This window comes from Strix uralensis, chromosome 4 (genome assembly GCF_047716275.1).
Source record: "Strix uralensis isolate ZFMK-TIS-50842 chromosome 4, bStrUra1, whole genome shotgun sequence".
Lineage (NCBI taxonomy): Eukaryota > Metazoa > Chordata > Aves > Strigiformes > Strigidae > Strix > Strix uralensis.
The window spans coordinates 35,755,381-35,778,055 of record NC_133975.1 but is presented as its reverse complement, the minus strand read 5'-3'; the positions used below and the strand labels follow the sequence as shown (position 1 = coordinate 35,778,055).

The 22,675-nt window shown below is 36.8% G+C and overlaps 1 protein-coding gene across 1 annotated transcript in view; it reads right to left on the bottom strand.

Moving 5' to 3' along the window:
• Nucleotides 1–1,074: 1,074 nt before the first annotated feature.
• MTNR1A (melatonin receptor 1A) overlaps nt 1,075–22,675 on the bottom strand; it is a 54,177-nt gene continuing 32,576 nt past the window's right edge. The window contains exon 2 of the mRNA XM_074865072.1: nt 1,075–2,024. Coding sequence (XP_074721173.1) covers nt 1,156–2,024 — 869 coding nt within the window. The 3' untranslated portion in view covers nt 1,075–1,155. The remainder of the gene's footprint in view (nt 2,025–22,675) is intronic.

Genomic DNA, 22,675 nt, shown 5'->3' with positions numbered 1-22,675 from the left:
CCTCTAGTCCTCTCATGCCCATCCTCCAGGTGGGGGGAGAGTGAGTGAGCAGCTGCGTGGTGTTCGGCTGCTGGCTGGGTTCAAACCACGACATCAGGCTATTCTCAGGAGATGAAGATGAGAAAGATGTTAAATGCTCGTCCTGTAAATATTTCTTATATCCTATGGTTTCAAGAGATTATGATTCCATTACCAGACAAAACTGTCATCCTCACCCACTGTTCATCTTAAATGCATTAATCTTCTCACAGAGGTTTAGAACTTCTGTATCACACAGAAGTGAGAAATAATGGTCCTTCCTCACTTATGTTTCTTGGAGGTGTTTCCCCAGAAACTCCTCTGCGGCACTTCCTGATGTGGTGAATTACTGTCTCTTCAGAAAGAATCGTAGTTTATCTTTCTCTTCCCAACCCTCCTACACATTTTTTCATGCCCAAATGGCTTGAGCTGATGATTCATGGCTCTTTTCTTTCCTTGCTGTCTATCCTCCTGCCCTTGTAGCTTTGAAGATGATCAGTCACATATATTTCTCCTCCTAAAAGCTATTTTAAAACTGAGAAGTCAATTGAGATTGCCATTCCTAGGAGGGCTGGTGAGATTTAATCTCCAAAAAATTAGTAAATGTGTCCATGTTAGGAGCAAAGCAATATAGGCAGAGGTACTTATCAAAAATCCTAATGAATTTTCAATTACCTTGATTTCTCACTTCACATTTCCTAATGTATTTCATAAAGGTCTGTTTTAATCTTTTAAAAGAAGTTCTCAGAGGTTTTAGAATCAGGACCATAACCTGGCCAGAAGAAGCAGGCAGAAAGTGGTAGGAATAGTGTTGTGACTTCTTTTATTGAGCCAGTCAATGTGGATACTTCAATTTCTTTCTAGTTGTTTATCTCCATTTAATGAAAAAAAAAAAAATATCCATACATAATTTTGTAATTCCCTCAAGGATATCTTGTGTTATATGAGAGATATAACATTGTATAATAGGATCTGTATGTCAAGGGTCTGTAACTTGAGTTCCCAAATACCATCCAAGGAATTTGATCAAAGTGCTTTCAGTGTAGAAGAGATATTTCACTATAATATTTATCAGTAGGTCTAATAAAACATGCTTTATTTGGATGCTGTTGAGCTACAATAATAAGATTCCCATTTTCAGACAGAGTCCACCTTCACTTGATTGTTGTTTGTAATCAGTGGAGAAGGTTTACTTTTCATCCTGTCTCCTGCATCATTAGAACTATCCTGGTAAAAAACTTTTGCTGTACAAAAAGTGACAATAATTCTCTTGTATTCTCTTCTGAAGTTCTGGTTCAGGAGTCCATATATGATAGCATTAAGGCAGCTGTTGAAATATGCCATGTAATAACTAGATACAAATAACCACTCTGGAATCCTAGGGATTATAGTTTCTGGGTTGACAGCCACAGCAAGGCCTATAAAGTTCAAAGGAGCCCAGCAGACTGCAAACAGTACAAATACCACAAACATGGTTACAAAGTTTCTGAAGTCATGTGGTTTCAGCCTGGGGTTATTATCTGGTTTAACCCTTCGCCTTACCTGAATAACAAGGATCCATATTCTCAAGTAACAGAAAGTAACTATGGCTATGGGCAGCAGGAAATGGAAAAACACAACGGCTATTGTATATGCTGAGCTCACAGATTGTGCAAATGTACATGAGTAAATCCTGGGGTCATACTGTAGCGATCCCACAAACAAGTTGGGCACGATAGCAACAAATGTTAGGATCCAGATAAGAACAACATAGCACAATGAATTCTTGTCACTGTACAGCTTGTCATATTTGAGACTGTGGCAAATATAGCAGTACCGATTGATAGCGATGCCTGTAATATTGAAGATTGATCCAATGACGCTTAGGCCCATCAGAAAGCCACTAATCTGGCAATGAAGGTATCCCAGATTCCATCCGTCGTGAAATACAGATGTGAGGACCAGTGGATATGGGTAGATTGCTACAACCAAGTCTGCAACTGCCAGGCTTACAACAAACACATTTCCTGTAAAATAAATATAAAAAGGCAAGTATTAGTTTTTCTTTTGCTCTCTTCTGTTGCTTCTGCTCTCCATATATTAATGAGCAGCCCTAGTGGAACACTGTAAATGTAATTATTTTCTACTTTCTAGATCAAAATTCATTGTTGTATATCAGAAATAAGACACTTATTTTTAATCTAAAAAGGAAGTAGCTTAACCTAAAGATGCACCTTTTAAAAGAAAACTGTCTTTAATTACCATGACCTAATATTTTTGTCATCTCGTTTATTTGGATTCTTCCAATTACACAGAGTCAGAATTCATATCAAATTAAAATATTCATAACTTTAAGCCTTGCTTTGGTTTTAAATAGGTAGTCTCTCTTGAAAAATGAGCAGAAACAATATGATTACTAATAAATTTCAAAACTCACATTTACCTTTCATATTTAAATCAATTCCCTTTCCTTACATTACCCTGTAACTTTTTGTCCTGAAATGAAAATCTTTTTTTTTTTTTTCCCCATTTGTATTTCAAGCTTCCATGGCTTTAACGTGACTTTTAAGGTGACTCCTTTTGAGTCTGCTGGTTAGCACTTAACTAAACTTCTAAGAGTCTAGCTGAACACAAATTTAATTGTCTTTCCTAAATTGAGACACATACTCTTCAGTAAAAGAAGTGGTGCCGGGCAGTGACCTAGGCAGTTTCCAGACACTATTGAAGCCACATTCTTTTCTGCCTCCAAACTGGAAAATTAAGCAATGATCCATTCTCTTGGTTAATTTTTTAATTAAAAAAAAGAGAGATTATTTTAGACTGTGTTAGTTCTTGATAGAACCCCTCTCTGTTCTTCAAAGACAATGGAACCCATCATAACTACATGTTTTAAATTAGTCTTTTGAGCATAGATTACTTTTTTTTTTAGTTGCTTAAATGATAACTCATCTGAACACCTCCCAGCCATTCTAGTTTCTAAGAAGGTGGTCACAAAATACATTGATATAGCTTTTATTCTTTTTAACAAAAATAACTACTACATGTATTGGTCTAGTTATTCATGTCCATATCTACAGAAAGCTATAAATGTGTATATATACCTGCATGTGTGCATGCATACAAATGCACATATATGCATGTATACATAGGTATGTGTGTGTTTGAGATTATATTTTGGAATTCTGAGATTTTTCACTGAAGATGAAATATGAGCTCCTATTGCAACCTGTAAGAAAATATACTGCTAGTTTTAGATGATGTAGAATTTCATTATTAATCCAAAGTGGGCTTGGTGAACTGTTTTATGCATTTATTTTGAGCAGACAAAATACAAATAGATAAAAATAGGTTAAAAGAAAAGGTAAAAGTATCTATGGACAAATAGGGCATTTTAGCTGCTATAATTCTCAAAACTATTTTTTCAATATATTATCTTGAACATCTTAAAATGCATATTCTCTCACTAAGCTTATACTTTAAATTACCAGGTAGAAATATAAAATCTGCAAACACCTACAGAGAAAATAATAGAAATTATGTGGCTCAGGATGCTACTTATCCTCTTTTGTTTAAATTTTGATACATGCACAAAGTACCACATTTGATATTTATACTAATGGCAGCTGGGACAAATGGCCTCAGTTAAAAGTGCTACACTTCAAAACGTCTGTAGTTGTTTCTTCTTTTGACTAGGAATTCACTGTCAGACTCAAATATGCTTATCCTGAAGGCTTTGGCAGAATTCCAGATCATTTCAGCACAAACAGCAGAGCTCCTTTAAGCAGAAGACAAGGGAAAAAACCTTTGCTTTCAGAATTTACCCTTGACATAGTGGCAAGTGATATAAGAATGGAAAAAGAGACTATATGAAACTCAGAGCTCTGTGTCTATCTTATGAATCAAGAAGTGGAAAGTGAATGAAAAGTTGCTGTTGGCAGGTTTTTTTTCCCCACCCAGAATATTGCAGGCTTGATGAAATGGCACCATATAAACTCCAGATGCGACACAGAACCAGAACACTTATTTAAATGTAATACTTAAAAGAATCCTATTTGTATTTGCTTATAAATTTTCTGCTTAGCTGGAGACTGCGCAACCCAAGCTTCTCTCTCTGCTATCCACTGAAACTTCTGCTGGTGCTCTCCATTAATATTGTTAATATTATCATTACTTACCCACTTGAGCCAAAAGATTCAGGTATAATAACAAAGCTAAAAGTGTGGGTTTTTTTTCCCTTTGTTGAAAGAAGACAGGTAGTATACTTTTCTCTGAATAGTTTTAGCAGCCCTGTGATTTGGAAACAACTGAGTCTAGGAAGAGTAGGTGCTCTGTCTCTGAATCAGCCAAATTTCAAGCTTTCATAAACAGATGCACCATGGTTGTCCCAGCTTATCTTCTCAGTCGGTTGCTGTAGAGTGACAAACTGAAATTCTTGGAAATACAAGCTGTTTCATATGGAAATTGAAGGCTAGCAGGATATCCTGGGAGCCTGTCTTTCTAAAAAAATCATGAGCTTGGAAACCAATTCCCAGGCTGCCAGCTCACGGTTAGCATGTCAGCTGGATGACCAAAGCATTGGGCTAGAAACTGCCTGGAAACCAGATACCTGCTTGCAGAGAGGACTTTTAACCTGCCTTTCAGGAAGGGTTATCTTCAAACTTGAGTTCAGATACATTTTCCATGGGAGCACAGAAATTTTGTCATTAAGATAGAATAGAAAATTCAAGTAAAAATTTGGGATTAGTATGTTTGTTTTATATTTTGAGGTTCATTGTTTCAGACTCTGAAGTTGGATCTGAAATGATGTTGAGCTTTCATGTGTTATATAAAAGACAATTTAAAAGTGTGATCCTAGACTTAGGCACCCACCATTAGTAGAAAATTATTATATTTTATGAAATTCCCATATATTTAATGACATATTATGAAATTAAACTTTTATGTTTGTTGAACACTTGGTATTGTAGAGGTGAGTACCATAAAAAAAGATACAGGAAAAAATTAATTTTTATCCTGAGAGTTGAGTTTGAACAGAATGCTATAAAGGGACCTTAAAGATCATCTAGTTCCAACCCCCCTGCCAGGGGCAGGGACACCTTCCACTAGATCAGGTTGCTCAAAGCCCCGTCCAACCTGGCCTTGAACACTTCCAGGGAGGGGGCAGCCACATCTTCTCTGGACAGCCTGTTCCACTGTCTCACCACCCTAATAGTGAAGAATTTCTTCCTCATATTTAATCTAAATTGACCCTCTTTCAGTTGAAAACTGTTACCCCTCATCCTATCCCTACACTCTCTGATAAAGAATCCCTCCCCATCTTTCCTGTAGGCCCCCTTTAAGTACTGGAAGGCTGCTCTAAGGTCTCCCCAGAGCCTTCTCTTCTCCAGGCTGAACAACCCCACCTCTCTCAGCCTGTCCTCATAAGGGAGGTGCTTCAGACCCCTGATCATCTTCGTGTTCCCCTCTCGAGCAGGTCCATGTCCTTCTTATGTTGGGGGACCCAGAGCTGGACACAGTACTGCAGGTGGGGTCTCATGAGAGCAGAGTAGAGGGGGAGAATCACCTCTCTCGACCTGCTGGCCACACTGCTCTTGATGCAGCCCAGGATACAGTTGTCTTTCTGGGCTTCAAGCACACACTTCTGGCTCATAGTCAGTTTTCCATCCACTAATACCCCCAAGTCCTTCTCTGCAGGGCTGCTCTCAATTCACTCGTCGCACAGCCTGTATTTGTGCTTTGGATTGCCTCCACCCATGTGCAGGACCTTGCACTTGGCTTTGTGGAACTTCATAAAGTTTGCACGGTCCCACCTCTCAAGCCTGTCCAGGTCCCTCCGGATGACATCCCTTCCCTCCAGCATGTCGACTGCACCACACAGCTTGGTGTCATGAACAAACTTGTTGAGGGTGCCTCCATCCCACTGTCCATGTCTCCAGCAAAGATGTTAAACAGCACCGGTCCCAGTACCGACCCTGAGGAACGCCACTTGTCACTGCTCTCCACTTGGTCATCGAGCTGTTGACCACAACTCTTTAAATGCCACCATCCAGCCAATTCCTTATTCACCGAGTGGTCCATCCATCAAATCCATATCTCTCCTATTTAGAGACAAGGATGTCATGTGGGGCAGTGTCAAATGCTTTGCACAAGTCCAGGTAGATGACATCAGTTGCTCTTCCCTTATCCACCAATGCTGTAACCCTGTCATAGAAGGCCACCAAATTCATCAGGCATGATCTGCCCTTAGTGAAGCCATGTTGGCTGTCACCAATCACCTCCTTATTTACCATGTGCCCTAACATAGTTTCCATGATCTTGCTGGGCACAGAGGTGAAACTGACTGGCCTGTAGTTGCTTGGGTGTTCTTTTTTTCCCTTTTTAAAAATGGGTTTATGTTTCCCCTTTTCCAGTCAGCAGGAACTTCACCGGAGTGCCACGACTTCTCAAATATGATGGATAGTGGCTCAGCCACTTCATCTGCTGCTTCCCTCAGGACCCGTGGATGCATCTTATCAGGTTCCACGGACTTGTGCACCTTCAAGTTCCTTTGATGGTCTCAAACCTGAGATTCTACTACAATGGGTGGTTCTTCATTCTCCCAGCCCCTGCCTTTGCCTTCTGTGTCTTGGGCAGTGTGGCTGGAGCCCTTGCCGGTGAAGACTGAGGCAAAAAAGTTGTTGAATACCTCACCCTTCTCCATATACTGGGTAACCAGGTCTCCCGTTTCCTTCTGGAGAGGGTCTACATTTTCCCTAGTCTTCCTTCTATCTCCAATGTAATGTACCTACAGAAGCTTTTCCTGCTTTGCCCTTGACATCCCTGGCCAGATTTAATTCTGTCAGGGCTTTGGCCTTCCTAACCTGACCCCTGGCTACTCAGACAAGCCCTTCTGCTCAGCAAACACAAAGGACCTATCTGCTGAATAAAAAACTTAATTAAATCAACAGAAAACAAACAAGTAATTTCCTAGACAATTTGAATTTTCCAAGAGCAAAATACAAAGTAAACTGAGTGTAGAAACTGTGACTGTCAGATTGTAAAAAAAAAATGCTTATGAGACATAAGTGTCATGATGTTAAAATGAATTTAAGAGGATCAAATAAGAACTACATGATGTAGTTGTATCAGTAGCAACTTGTATCTGCATAACATATACAAATTACTGTGTGGGTTGTTATTCCCTAGATTTACTGCTAAGTATGTCCTGAAGTTAATGGGAATTAGAAAGTTTCCAGAAATTTTGAGCAAGTTAAATAAGTGCAGGATATTAATGGAAAAAAATTACAGTTACTTAATCTGAGTGATGCTGAATGCCTCCCATAGGCTTAGACTGGAGGGCTGAGCACTTTGCCAGCAGATCAAAAAGGCCTAATTCTTTCTGCAGTTTTAGGAGAACTGAGGGAGATGTGGTCTACAGAGCACTTTTCTCAAGTGCTGAGAATGTGAAGTATTTCAACTCTTCCAAAACTTTTAGCTTGGGAAAAAAAAAAATAGATTGTAAAAAAGGGAAACAGCTTATCTATGGAACAAAATACCAATGTTTTAAAGCATTAGGGACTCCAGCTAGAATCTTTTGGTACTAAGGAAATCTGAATGTATTTTAGAGATCTCTTTTTGCTGGCAAGATTGGTAAGGCTACTATTTCTCCTCCTTTTTTTCCAAGATATTTCTGTACCTTTTAATATTGGTTGCTAGGCCACTATTTAAGCTCACTTATTTCAAATTATTTCCTGTATAAATAATGTATTGGCTTCTTATAACAAATGCTTTCCCGACACCATCATGTTTTCATCACATTGCTACATTTTGAAGTATATAACATTACATTTCCTGTTTATGCATTAGTGCTTCAGACTGCACCAAATTTAGCTAAGAGGGATTTAAAGTCTTTATGCTAACGGGAGATGCTTGTGCTTTTAGGTAAGACTAAACAGTACATGCAGCTATCATTGAAGTCACATATGCAGCTTTTGTTTCAGTGGCCATTGAGTCAGACCTTGGATGTTTACTTCTTAAGTATATCTTTAAGGAAAGAGGATAGTGTAAACATTTGCAATGTTTGACCAGTTATAAGATCAAACTTAACTTCAAACTACCAAGTCCATGCCATTCTTTTTTATGGTCTTTTTATCACCTGTCAGATATTGCCAGATATGCAAACAGTCATTTCTGATTGTTTCATAACTAGGCTTAATTAACAGGATGCTTTGCTATAAATTTAGATCAGGTTTTCTAGAAGTTATGACGTATTCAAATACCATATTGCCAAGATTGTTATGTCCACAGTTTTCATGTATTTAATGGCACCAAAGTTTTTATTTACATTTTAAAGCACTGATTTCTGATCACTCTAATAGTTCTACTGATTTTCTTCAGGGACAGTTTACAGATTTTTTTGGCGTTTTGAAACGTTTCTCATTAATTCAGTCCTTGCTTAGAATATTAATCTGGGATTTTATACTGCTATCTGAAAATAAGGCTAAGGTTAGATGCACACCAGTAAATGCCTGCAGCAGTAGCAAATTTAAATGTGGTACCTCATAGTTATAACTGAACACAGCATCATACTGACACATTTATATCTAGCAAAAGTGACAGCATTGACAGATAGCTGGCAAACACCTGGTTTAGTAAACTAGTAACTCCCCTTCACAACCGAATGGTAGGAGTGAATGAATCTAGAATATAAGACATCACATGAAATAAGGCAATGGCCTAGTTTATGAAGAAAGCAAAATTAAAAGGCTAAGCATAATATTCAATATGCTTCATTTTGCCACTAAGAGCTGAACTTTTTCCTTAGAAAGGCATTTCATTAGGCCTCTGCTTCTCTCATGGCTGTTTCCATGCACAAAATAGTGTCTCAATGACAAATATTAACACTAGATTTGTTTCATATTCCATGAACATTTTTTTCCTATACATTGTTCCATTAGCACCAGTATTTCATTTGTAAAAAATCACAAACAACTACAAAATCAATGAGTGACAGCCAGTTTTGTGAGTGCTTAATACAAAGTAATAAAATATCCTCATTCATGTATCTGGAGACAGAGCTACGGTCTACAGGTTCAGTAACCCTTCTCCCTGGGACCTTAACCAGTCACAATGTTTCAAGAGATAGATCTGTCCATAATTTTTCCAGGATCAGTTTAATATTGGAAAGCTGCTGTACCTAGCACCACAGTTTGGGATTCCACAAATCACATGCAATAAAGATTATTAAATGAAAATACCTGTAAGTGGGGTCAATGACCATTGTTTCTTAGGCAAAATCCCAAAACCAAGTAAGGTTACTGAGACAAGTTAAGTGTGCAAACAATCCCAGCTTCACTAGAGAAAGATTTGAAAGGTGTAACAAATTAACAGCCCTTGCAGCTCAGCATCAAAATAGCACAAAACACCTGAGCAAATGAGGAATAAATATTACGTAAGCTCCAGTTACTCCTGGAGCTTCATTTACTTTACAGATCATAATATCAACTCCCCTAAATCTGAAAAGCCTATTTTTAAACTAAAGTCACTATTTATAAACCTGGCTTGAATCAAGAAGTCCACGTGCACATTAAATTTGAATAGTGTGATGGGCCGGTGTGTTTTGCTTCTCATTAGCAAATTAACCCTGATGATGCAGGTGGTGATGCAGGGAAATTTAAATGGCTTAAAGCCCACAATGAACCTTTTAGCTTTAAGTACATGTAGGAAGACCTTTCTCTTTCCTTTTAAACTGAAAAAGGACCTTGTATTATTTAGCAATTTTCTTAAAACCTCATTCAAATGTACACCTCTGTCGTGTAATAGAAGGGATTTTCAAACCCTCTGTCATCTAGTTGGGACACTAATGAAACCAGCTGTGTAATTACAGAGATGACAATTGCCCACAGTTGTAATGATGTCAGGCAGGTAGCTTGTTAGCACTGAGGAGAGAGCATTAAATATTTATGGTTTCAACTCATTTATAATCTTACTAAGGTAGAGATTCTGAGTGTTGTAGATAAGTTCAGATACTGCAATGACCCAAGTAACTTCAACTTCTAACTGCAGTTGATAGAAATTCTGGGTGGCTGAATTTTACAGGTTTGGACAGCTGGAGAACTATATTACAGTATATTTGAGAGATGTGGAAGAATAGATTTGTTAAAGAGTATGTTATCAGTAATACTTTATTCCAGTATACTGCAAGTTGAAGAAAATTTGATATAGTACAGCATAAGTGAAAGATCATACTGATGCACTCTGAAAAGAAAATGTTATATGGTATTTAGACTATAATAATTATCATACAGAATTCCAGTGAAGCTGCAGCAACAATTTAACTTGAAATGCCTATGCCATCTTCTGGCCAAGAAAATTAGATGCATGAAAGAGTAATTGGCAGAAAACGGCAGTGAGGAATTATATAATACTCAGAATAAAGGATTGGAGGACTACGGTGTCAGGTCCAAGTTGACTGTAGCCAAACAGTATGTAGATGTGATTAAGCAGTTTTGCAGATATGCCAAATAGCGTACGGTTTTCTGTGACTTTATCACCTACCATCTTTTTCTCCAGTCCCATGGCACATATGTGAGTGAGATAGCTACTGTTCTCCTTACAGTCTAAAAATATTTGTCAGTGCTATTCTTGGTGGCTCAGTCATGAGAGGAAAATGATGTAAGTTTTACTGTCAGGCAGAGAAAGGAATTGAATCCATATGCTGGATGAGTGCTACACACTTGGGAATGTACCTTGCCTCTGGCAGTTTTGTATGACATGTCAGGGCTGCTTTGAAAATGTCTCTTGTATTGGACCTCTCACATGATAGGAGTACCGAAGTTTGTACTAGGCAGTAGAGTTAGTAGGTGCATGGGATATTGATTATCTCAGTACTGGTAAGACTGAGGTATTTCTGGGTATGCCAAGAAGGGTAATGCTATCCACTGGATGAATTTATGTGACATGGCATATAAAGCACCTGCAAAAAGCAGCAGTAAAGAAAAGGCCTAGACTACCATTGCACATTTAGGTACCTAATGTGGGAGTAGACAGAAGTTGGCAGAAGATCTTTTGAGGACCTAAACTTAAAAACCTAGAGGTGGTTAGCGTTTGGGTCTTTTTTTTTTAAGAATTTTTAAGAAGTACAGTTTTAAAAGGACTTTAAATCACAGCAGTCAGAGCTACCAGTGAACCTCAGGATACACTCGTCTTTCTGTTACATTATGCAGTACCATGAAATATTTTCCTTTGACACTCTACATTGCAGGTTCATGTCCAAGATATTTTGCTTTAGAAACAGCAGCAAATTGAACAAGACCTCTGTTCTTTCATGGAAGCCTCTAAAATTTTATCAGAGTAGTATATAGATAATATGTATTTACTTTGGTAACAAGATTGTATTAAACTGGCACTGTCATACAGTGTTGTAGTTTTACAATATGATTTCATGATAGATGAAACTGACTCTTGTTAAATAAGTAGTCGTGAAATTGAACAATTCAGGTTTTTAAACACTGCATCGATAAATCTCCAGTAGATGCTGATAAAGTTTAATTGTTGTTTAACAAAATTTTGAAGTGCCGTATGCATTTTTCCTGATACTCAGAATGAATATTGCTGTAGTTATATGCCCCATTCAGTGTGTAAATATATGTTTTTTCAGTTCTATGGGTGTTTTTCACCAAAATGCAAAGTCATGACAACTAATCCAGTCAGATGTAAATCTGTTTAAATCATTCTTATCTTAGGTTTTGTTTGTCCACCCATCCAAGGGTGAACTAAGACCTAACATAAAATATTAAGGAAGCTTGTAATGGCATTGAAGTGAATCGACAAACCCTGCTGTCTTGCAGGTGGAAGTTAGAAACCAGGGCAGGCAAATGTGGATGTCTTGAGTTCTGCGACCCTGGTTATGGCTCTGGTATCTGCCTGGACTATTCTCTCTACAGTTCACTGGGCTGGTGTGTTTTCAAGATCAGGATATGTATTCCCTTTGAACATCAGCCCCTTCTACTGTGCTGACAATATTTCAAGAGACCAAATAAATTTCCCTGAGTAACTTATCCACTTTTACAGAAAGGAATTATATTACCACTTCTGACTTGATCTTTTCTATCTCTAATTTCTATGATTCATTTGGGAGGAAAAAAATTCCTGCAGAACAGCCTGTTTTCCAACAAGGTATTGTCTAGATGTTACAGAACACTAAGGTTGTCATTCCAGTTCAGCAAGCTGTATGAAACCGATTAGAATAACAATACTGCTGATGTCAGAGGATCACACTACTGAACTGCATCACAGCAGAATCTGCTAAGAGTACTTTTTCCCCCTTCAACTGTATTTGCATTAGAGGCTGGAAATAAATGGAAAGACAAAAATGGGACTGTCACAGTAATATCACAGCTCAGATAAATAGAACTAATAATACAGTTTAGACTAAAACAAATGAAAGGGAAAAAACAGGAAAAGGCAGAGAGGGATGCTTGTGAAATATAATTATGTTATGTATTTGTACAAGATCTCATAGATCTGTTAGGGTTGTTGCTAGAAAATGGGAAGATACAGCCTATGCCCTTCCAAGTTCTAATATGTATTTTGAGAAAACAAATAGGATAATACAGGAAAGTGCAACTACATAACTGACAGCAGACTTCTATACTGTATATAATATTGCAAACATGAAATCCCTTTCCTGGATCTCTTTGAAAGTCACAGTTTCTTGTAACAGGATTTAGATATATGATACAGGATAGGTTTATAAGAACTTAAGAAGGTAGGTAGTTTATTCATTATTGCCCAGGTTCATACAGGTATTTATCACATTTCTAGCACCTGTATAGTATAATTGACTCAGAAACAATGTTTATTTGCTTATACTAGATGTGTATTTTAAAATAGCTTGCTGATAAAACCTCAAGCTACAGTTGGAATTTTGTATTAGAGGAGAAGGAATGAAGAATGAATTTCTCTGCACCTAAAATTTTTTATTTTTCCCCTAAAGATCTAATTTATAGTGCTCTAACAGAACTAAAAAAAGTTTGGAGAAAGCAGTTTCTCAGTTTTCTAATGCTATCACCATTGCTAGTAGCAATAGTCTATAGAGATCTTAAGATAAACTTTAATATTTATGACATTTAAATGACCATAAAAATATTTTCATTTATTTTAAGGCTTCTCAGGATTCTTATCTTTGTACAATTTAGTTTTTTTATTACAAAAGCAACTGGCAGTACAGATAAAATAACAGGGACAAACTGACTAGAAAGAATTTATAGAACTTTAAAAAATATTCTTAAGTCATTATTCCTTTAATTCTTCAGACAAATAAAGACATGAGGGTTTTTTTTCAATACGTCTTCTGTGCAGCCTAAAATATACACTGACTTCACTGCAGGCAAATAATGAAGCTATTCTAAATTCATACCAATACCTTTGCAGTATACAATTATATGAGAAGTACTGATGCACATGTACATCAGCTAGTTATTCTGCCACAGGATTCATAAAGGTGTTTAAAAAACATTAAAATTGTTCAAATAATTTAAAGTAGTATTTAGAACAAGAATTATAATCCTACCTAAGTTTATCATAGTACAAAATGTTTGGAATGGCCTCCATTTAGGCATTGTGACCTATGGATCAACCGATAGTTACCGCTTATGACAAAATACGGAAACAGACTCTTGGCTTGGATATACTGTTATACTTGTAGCTAATGAATACATCTTATCTTAAATCTTAACTGAATAATCCATTTTTTGCCATCAGTCTGAATGATAAAACTTCCACAGATATTGGCTCTAGCTTGACCAGGGTCTAGAAGTTACAATAAGGAGGGGAATTAATTTATTGCTTGTTGCTTTTTTTTCCCCTGCATGATGGGATTTTTCACAGAGCACAGAATAAAATTTCCAAGCAACAATTATTTGAGAGAAACTAGTATGAGAAATAGTCAGGTATGATTGCCCTTTGACATCATAGAAGACTTCAGGTATTTCCACACAGTACCCTGATGAGCTTATATAAGTGAGGTCAACCTCTTAAAGGATTTTCATTCTCTTTATTAAATACTGACATACAACTCCAAATTTTTTCATTATCTTCCTGGTTAGTTAATTAACAAATACATGACTTTTACATTTAATGCTTATTAGAAATTAAATGGGGTTTGGATTTGTGTCTTTTATCTTAACAGTATTAAATGAAGTTCTTTACTAAGAGCTCACTTACATGGAGAGATGTAATTTAGCATGTTGATGAATTTGCCAAACTACTGCATCCTTAGAAGTAGGCTTTTGACTAGAAGCAATTGACTAAAATAAAGATTTAGCTAACTCCACTGACTTCAGACAAGTTGAAGTAGTGTAAGTGAGCAAATAAGTGGCTCTGTGTATTGAATATATCTCATAATTTTATTACTGAATTATTATCTTGCTTTAGTTACTTGCCTGTTCTCTGGGTTTTTCTTTCATGAAGAGTGGTGTGGAATTTTTCAGAAAACACTTATTTTTCTATTGTTTAAGTCTAAACTGTCTATATCAATGAATGTAGTTGAACGACAATGAGTCTATGCCACTAGCTAATAGGAAAGAAATATATAAACGTTGTTGACTTTCAGTACCTACATATGTCTTCAGAACTTACCACTCAGGGTTCTTACTTAACCTGTAGCACCAGAAAAATCTGTCCAATATTATGAAATAAATTGCTGAAACCAATATTTGCTGTCAAAAGTACTGGATTTTGTATTATGATAATTTCAGTATGGTAGAATTTAAAAGTTGTGTTATGATATCTCATCTGAAGTGCTTGTACCCATTGATTTTTGTTATGACTCAGAAATATCCTAACTGCTCGTCTTGAGAATCCAAACACAATTTGTATAATCAAGTTCAATACCTCCACTGTAAAATATGTAAACACTTTCTCTGTGTGAAAATAAAATAGATTTGGAAAACTATACCACCAATATAATCTTAGTCTCATAATATTATGTATATAATATCTTGGCTGTTGGAGTTCCTTTACTTTTTTAATGCCTATCTTTTCTCTTGTACTCCTTTCTTTGTTTAAATGTTAGAGTGAATCTTAGAAAAAAAAATCTTCTAAGCAAGTTGAAAAGCTAAATATAGACAGCTAAATATAGTATCTTTTTTAATATTCAGTAAAAACGTTGCCTGTTCTCCCTCTGAACCTTACTCCTGAGTTCTTCATCTTTTTTTAGGTACAGGTTTTTAGTGTGCAAGTGTACTTCGTTATTTAACAAAATTTAATAAACCAGAAGTCACTTCTGCTTAGGAAGCTAAAAATAAAGAAGGCACCCAAAGCATAGTGGGATAATTATCTCAATTGATATTAAAAAATATATATCCCTATGCTGAAAGGATGCCAGAAAGAAGAGGTTCTGTACAATCAGTGCATGTCAAAGATACAGTATATTTATATGGTGTTGCAAAACCTGACATGAAGTTTTTATGAAAAGGATAGAGTGGTGAGCAAGTGGTAAGGCATCCTTAGCTTCGGACAGCACTGAATGGTGCCTTTGCTTTACTTTACTTTATTAGGGAATAATCACCTTATTTTTTAATTACTCTTGTAAAATGTTCTAGAGATGACTGAATGCTAAAAAAAAGGGGGGAAAAGTATTTTCCACATCTCAGCTAAAGCTGCCTAGATTTTCTTACTTTAGTTTCACAAACATTTGTATTTAGCTTTGTAGGTGAAAAGATTCCTTCAACAGTTTTGAAAGTGAAAGATGGCTTGAGCTCCTCAGAAAGCCACTTCACAGCTGTTTCCATGTATGAGCACAATAATGTCTGCTTTAGCAGATTAATGTGTTTTGTAAAGTAACAGCAGAAGGGCTTCCCCAGAAGATCTGAAAAGTCTTCACTCTTTCCAGAAATATGTAAACCCGGACTAACAGCCTTCATTTGTGTGAAGTAAAACTGATCAGACCATGATGCAGAAGTAACTATTTTGGTAACCCATAAAAAATGTCATAAAAATGGAGAGTGAATTCCAATCCACAAAAAACCCCAATGTTAGCAGTCTAGTGAAATTCTCAAACCACCATGAATACATCCTGTATTTTATAGTTCTCACAGTCATTATTATTGCACACAATCAAGCCCTCCAGGGAAGACACTTGCAAATTTCCATTAGCGGTAATTGCTGCATTTTATTATTTTAGTCACTTCATCCCAAGAAAAAATAACTAGAGTGTAGAGACTTCAAAGCAGTTCTTTTCTAGAAGAAAATTTTGAGAAGCAATAGAATTAAAATATTAGCTGTTGGCTATTTAAAATGTTGCTATATTCAACTGTTTCAGAATTTTTAAAATCAAATTCAGAAAAAGAAGCATGGTTACAAAAAACTTTAATGGGACCTAAATTGCTCTATTTTTCAAGTTTCAACATAGTACCTTTTTAAGTTTCAACATATTAATTCATTATGATGCAGTCTCCAAAATTAAAAAATCAGGCATAACCTGCTTCCTTGTAAAGTTAACTATTTTGCAAATGGAATTAATTTATTTGCACTCAAGTGTTTCTAAGAGTGAATAAAAGCACCTCAACAGATTCACTCATATAAAGTTCTGAACAAACCTTTGAAGCAAATTCAAGGTTAAAAAAAGATCTCTCAACTCTTTGGTTTTCCTGGCAAAGGTTAAGGAAAATAGTGCTTTTTACAGAAAGCTGAAATATTTCCCTTTCTAAGCTACACATAAAAACATACTATAGTATTTCAGAGGATACTGGAATTATGTCAACATTTGGAATCCTGTTCTTTAGCAGCATTTTATTTTGGCTTAGATCTTACTCTGTATATTTAAATTAAAATAATTTTAAAAAAGAGAGAGATAGCATATATTATAATTTAGGAAAAAATCTTTATTTTCTTAGCAATTATTGCTAATCCATAATACTTTTCTTGGCAGATGACTGTGAACTGGAACAGAGTTATACACTTGTAGTCAGCTAAATCATCTTGTAGTCAGCTAAATCAGAATGACTCAGTGTAAGAACATCTGCATGGAGGGAAGATATACACAGTAGAAGTAAGTTGTTCAGGGTCCTTAGAGCATGTCTACTAGCAACAATATGCCTAAATATTTGCTATAGACAAGGATCAAGGTTGGGGGAATTTTACTGAAGCTTCTAAACCCTCTCCTTCTCCATTAAACTAGGAAGTGTACAGATAAAGGCTTTGGTTCAGGTCCAGATCATATCTATATGCAAGATATGTCTCTGGAATTAGTCATATCCAAGGGAGACTAACTTCAGGATCCTCAGTTAAGTTTTTCTGAGACAAAATGATTAAATCAGTCAAAATTTGCATATTTGACAGCAGAATTCTTCCCACTGATTTTTTGAGAGCTAGTAGTATCCTATTTGTGAAAAACTCTGCAAAGAGCCAGCCAGAGCAATCATCAGGAACTTGTTTTGTTTAATTCAAGGATGCCATTAATTCAGTGAATAATTTTGCCATAAAGATTTCCGTTGCTTCATGAAGTTTAAATTTACATTTGTAATATGTGTTAAAAAAATCCTAGATAGCTATGAAGTGTGGATTAAAATATATGGGAAGACCTCATTTTAGGCGCTTCTTTTCTCACGCAACAAATTACACATAGCATTTATATACCTGCCAAGCTCTATTAATTTCAAGTGAGGCTAATAACCAGCACGCTCTCAAAAGTCAATGAGCAAAGAAAAATCAAGTATAGAGTAGTGATGACATCTCTGAAAAAAAACTTTGTTGGAAAAACAGATGGATGTCCAAGTTGAAGTCACGAATCTTTTCCGAGCCAATATTCTGTAAATTTAGCACTTTAAATGTGCATCCATAAAAGAGTCCACAAAAAATATTTTAATAAAGTAGTAAGTTAATGACTTGAACACAGGACACCTCTCTCATAATGCTTGTGTCTTTAGTTTAAATGCATTCCATCTTCAAAAGATCGCAGTCAGGAGAGATGACTTGTGAATATGCAGAAGTAACTGGATGTTTTTGATCGTTTATAAGAGAAATGATATACCGGATACCAGTTGATGAAGTAGTCACTAGTCTTCCCTCTCAAAAAAAAAAACAAAAAAACAAAAAAACAATAACTTATCTATAAAGTACTTTTATTTTTTAATAAATAAAATACTTTAATAGTATTCCAAAACTGATGAAATAAGTGTAAAAGCAGCAACCCAGTGTATGGTAGCACTGAATCTTTACCGTTTCTTTTTAAACTAGGGTATTATGAAAGCTGTGTGTAATATTTGACAGTACTCAGTGCGTTATTCTAAGCAGTAAGTAAACATGCTTCCTGCACTGTAAGCTGCAGTAGAAAGATGTCTATACATCTTCTATAAAGGAAGTACTTTCCAACCTATTTGCTAGCCAGGACACAGACATCACTATGATTCTTACTACTCTGTGGGGAACTGGCTCAAAGAGTCTGCAGGGAGTTTAGCTGTATTTGAAATGGCCCTAACATACAATATAAACTTCAGAAAGGACCATCCAGCTGTGTTAAGAATATGCATAACGTAGGCTTTAGTTCTGTACATACAGAACCAATTGTATAGGCTGGCTACACAGCCAAATTATAACATTTGTAGCGAGGGTTTAGCAATGATTTGATAGTAGAGGCAACAGTGATAAGAAGTTGCAGAAGATTAAATCATAGCCCTTTTTTATAACTTTAGTTCAGGTTTTGAAAGCTGTGTTTAATGTTTTGACTGATGTTGTCCATCATTTTTAATTGGAATTGGCCATCTAGCAGCTTGAAGTGGCTTTACAAATATTATCCACCAATTACTATTTTGCTCTACCAGTAGCTTGTGTTAAACTGTCCTAGCTGTTACAGTAGACACTATCCTGAAGTTGCTGAGTTAGAATCAAAATGACAGACAAGAAAGAGTAGAGGAAAAAAATATTTTCCCATCTATATGAAGAAAGCAAAAGAGAACATTTCTGGACTTTTTCATATTTTATACCTATTGATAGTCTTTTGCTGTACAGACTATAATGAAAAACAAGATAAGGCAAATTTTACTGACAAATACACTTGCTAGAAGAAGGATCAAACTTGGGTTCTAAATATTAAGAAATCCTTTTTTAGATAAGATCTTTAGATATCATAAAGCTTCAAGAAACACACTTTAAAGACAGTCCTGTCTGGATGTCCTCCTTTTCCAACGTTTGGAACTTTTCAATCAAATTTGAAAGAGGGTCTCAAAGACACTGTTGCAAAGTTTCTACACGTTGTGTGAAAAATTCTAGCTGGCCAAAAGAATAGGGTAGGCAAGCCAAGGGCCCAAGGTGATGGGAACAGAAGAGACATAGCAATCAACAAAGCAACAGAGTTGAAGTGGAATCCCTTTGAACATAGGCATGTAAAGAAGGAAGTGCCTGCAAAACAGTCTTGTGGGGAAAGCTAAGCCTGTACTGGGGAATTAGCACACTTGGGTGCTTCTCTGAACTGTCTCTTTGCTGATGCATGCAGCATGGAGAACAAAATGGAGGAGTTGAAAGTCTGTGTGCAGCTATAGGGCTATGACCTCATTGGAATAATGGAGACATGGTGGGATGGCTCACACGGCTGGAGTGCTGCAATGGAGGGATAAGGCTCTTTAGAAAGGGCAGGCTGAGAAGGCAAGGAGGGAGAGTTGCCCTTTACGTGACAGAGAGCAGCTGGAATGCATGAAGCACTGCCTTGGCATGGGTCAGGAGTCAGTCAAGAGTTTATGGGTGAAGATTAGTGGGCAGACCAGCATGGTCTGCTGTTGTAGTCAGTATCTGCTACAGACCTCCTGATCAGGAAGAAGTAGATGAGGTTTTCTTCAAACTAGATGAGGTCTTCAAACAACTGGAAGAAGCCTCACATTCACAGGCCCTGGTCCTCATGGAACACTTCAACCACCCTGATATCTGCCAGAAAGACAATACAGCAGGGCTCAAGCAATCTAGGTTTCTTGAGTGCATTGAAGACAACTTCCTGGCACAGGCAATGGAAGGCCCAACAAAGGAAGATGCTATACTGGACCTGATACTTATGAACAAGGAAGAAATTGTTGGGAACTTGAAAGTCAGAGGCAGCCTTGGCTGCAGTGACCATGAGATGGTGGAGTTCAGGATCTTAAGAGAAGAAATTGGACAAAAAGCAGGATCACAGCCCTAGATTCCAACCTTTTCAAAGGATATGGTCCCAGAGAGAAGAGTGGTCCGGGATAGTTGGCTGATATTCAAGGATCATCTCCTCGAAGATCAAGAAAGGTCTGTCCTGACAATTAGAAAATCAAGCAATGGTGGCAGAGACCTGCATGCATAAGCAAGGAACAACTGACTGAACTCAGATGTAAAATAGAAGTGTACAAGAAGTGGAAACAGGGGCAGGTCACCTGGGAGGATTATAAAGTTGCTGTCCAGTCATGCAGGGGTAGGGTTAGAAAAGCCAGCTGGAGTTGCATCTGGCAAGGAAAGAATTCTAGAGGTACATAAACAGCAGAAAGAAGATCAGGGAAAATATGGGCCTGCTGCTGAATGGGGCAGGGGAACTGGTGGCAAATGAAATGTCAAAGGCTGAAGTGCTTAGTGCCTTCTTTGCCTCGGTCTTTACCAGACTTCAGGAAGCTTAGATCCCTCAGACCAGAGGGACTATTCAGCCTGGAGAACAGAAGGCTCAAGGGAGAATTTATCAATGTGTATAAATACCTGATGCGACGGAATGAAGATGAGAGCGCCATACTCTTCTCAATGGTGCCCCATGATAGGACAAGAGGCAGTAGGCACAAATTTAAATACATGAAATTCCCTCTGAACATAACACTTTCTTACTGTAAGGGTGGTCAATCACTGGCAGAGAGGTTGTGGAGATATTCAAAACTCGACTGGACACTGTCCTAGGCAACCTACTTTAGCTGACCCTGCTTGAGCAGGGTGTCAGATTAGATGATCTCAGGAGGTCCCTTACATCTTAAATGATTCTGTGAATTTCTGTTACTTAACAAAAAACCAGCATTTCCTTGATAATGAACACTCATAAAACTGATAGGAGGTGGTCTTCAGTTCCTTAAACACAGGGATCTTGTGTCATTTGTGAGGCCCTAGGGTGCCTTAAATAGCCTCTTGCAGCTGCCTCAGGAGGTGCCTGCCCTGCAGGTTCTGTTTATATGTCCCAGCCCTGTGCAGACATCTGTCTCAAATACCGTAGGGCACCTCAGATGGCACCTAGGTTTAAGTACCTCATTTGTAAGTATTTTAAGAAAGTAAGATGAATGTCTGAAAAAGCTATGGAACAGACACAGAGAAGAAAAATAAATAATTTATAGAACGGAATGGAATCTTTCTTTTTTATGTTCTTAATTTTCAGAAAATTAGTGTCATGCCTTGTCTGAGATGGCTTAAAGTATGCACCAAAAATAGTGAAAAGATAAGCATGAACTTCTGGGATCTTGGCAATCAAGTGGGTTTTGTGCCACATCTACTCAAAGGTGAGTCATTCTTGGAAAGATGCGATGGACTATACTCAAAATAAACTTTCCCAAAATATCAAAACCAACCTTCTTTGTAGAAGTACTTCTTTGTAGAAAGTATTTAAAATAGGCAAAGATAAATTGATATTTCTATATGAAGTATGCATGTCACATTGCTGCATCAGAAAAGAAAGGAACACTGTAGTAGCAACATGAATAAACTAGGACTATGACAGATCCTTCATTTACACTTCTGTTCTGATTCTCAGCTACTGTACTACTAATTCTCTCAGTAACATTCTGCGCCATTAAGGATTATCTCCAGTACTATGAAACAGGAGGCCTAACCCTGAGTACAGCAGAGTTCATTTTTTGTGGAATGCAGGTTAATCCAGGTTGAATTGCACTTAATCTTTGTTAGTAGATGAACAAAATATATTTTCCTGTTTCTTCTAGATTACATAAAAATGTTTGTAGAGATTAAGAATTGACATAGCTTAGAGCTCAATAACAAAAGCTTTATTGGTTATGATTTCAACACCAGAAAAACACTGTATTTGCAATTGACAAACTCTCTAGGAAATAGGAGGACACAAAAAATCAGAAGTCACAGAACAAAATGAAGGTTTTTCTGGATATATACAGTCTTTTCCATAAGGACCTCTTTTTGTTCTCTTCTAGGTTAATAATTTTACAATTTTTGTGTATAATTATGCAACTGCAGGAGAAAAATCTAATTTTTATTAGATGCATATGCACAATCATGCTTACATACACATATATATTATTATATACAGGTACATAATGCCAAATTGTCTCTGGTATAAATACAGCACACGAAATAAAATGCAGGTAGTTGTGATAGATACCTCTATGAATATTAGAGTAGTTCAAGCCCATATCAAGTTTATGGCAGAAGCCTGATTCTATTACAAACCAAGCTGAACTCTGTTAATTTTTTTAGGTACATTTATTTGATCATAACTCATAGCACAGCCAAAGTTGTTGAATAATAATGTTAGAAAACAATGTGATAGAATAGTACAAAAATAAGCTATTTAACATACTGAGAAATCTCAGTGACAAGTCTCATTCATTAGGGATATATTTTCCCCTTGTTGAGCCTTATTAACTGGAGTGATTTATGCACGCTTAAAACTGAAGATGACATTTAATAACTGCATCAGCAATTGTATGGATATGTGTTCAGATAATCTGACTACTAATTTCTGGAA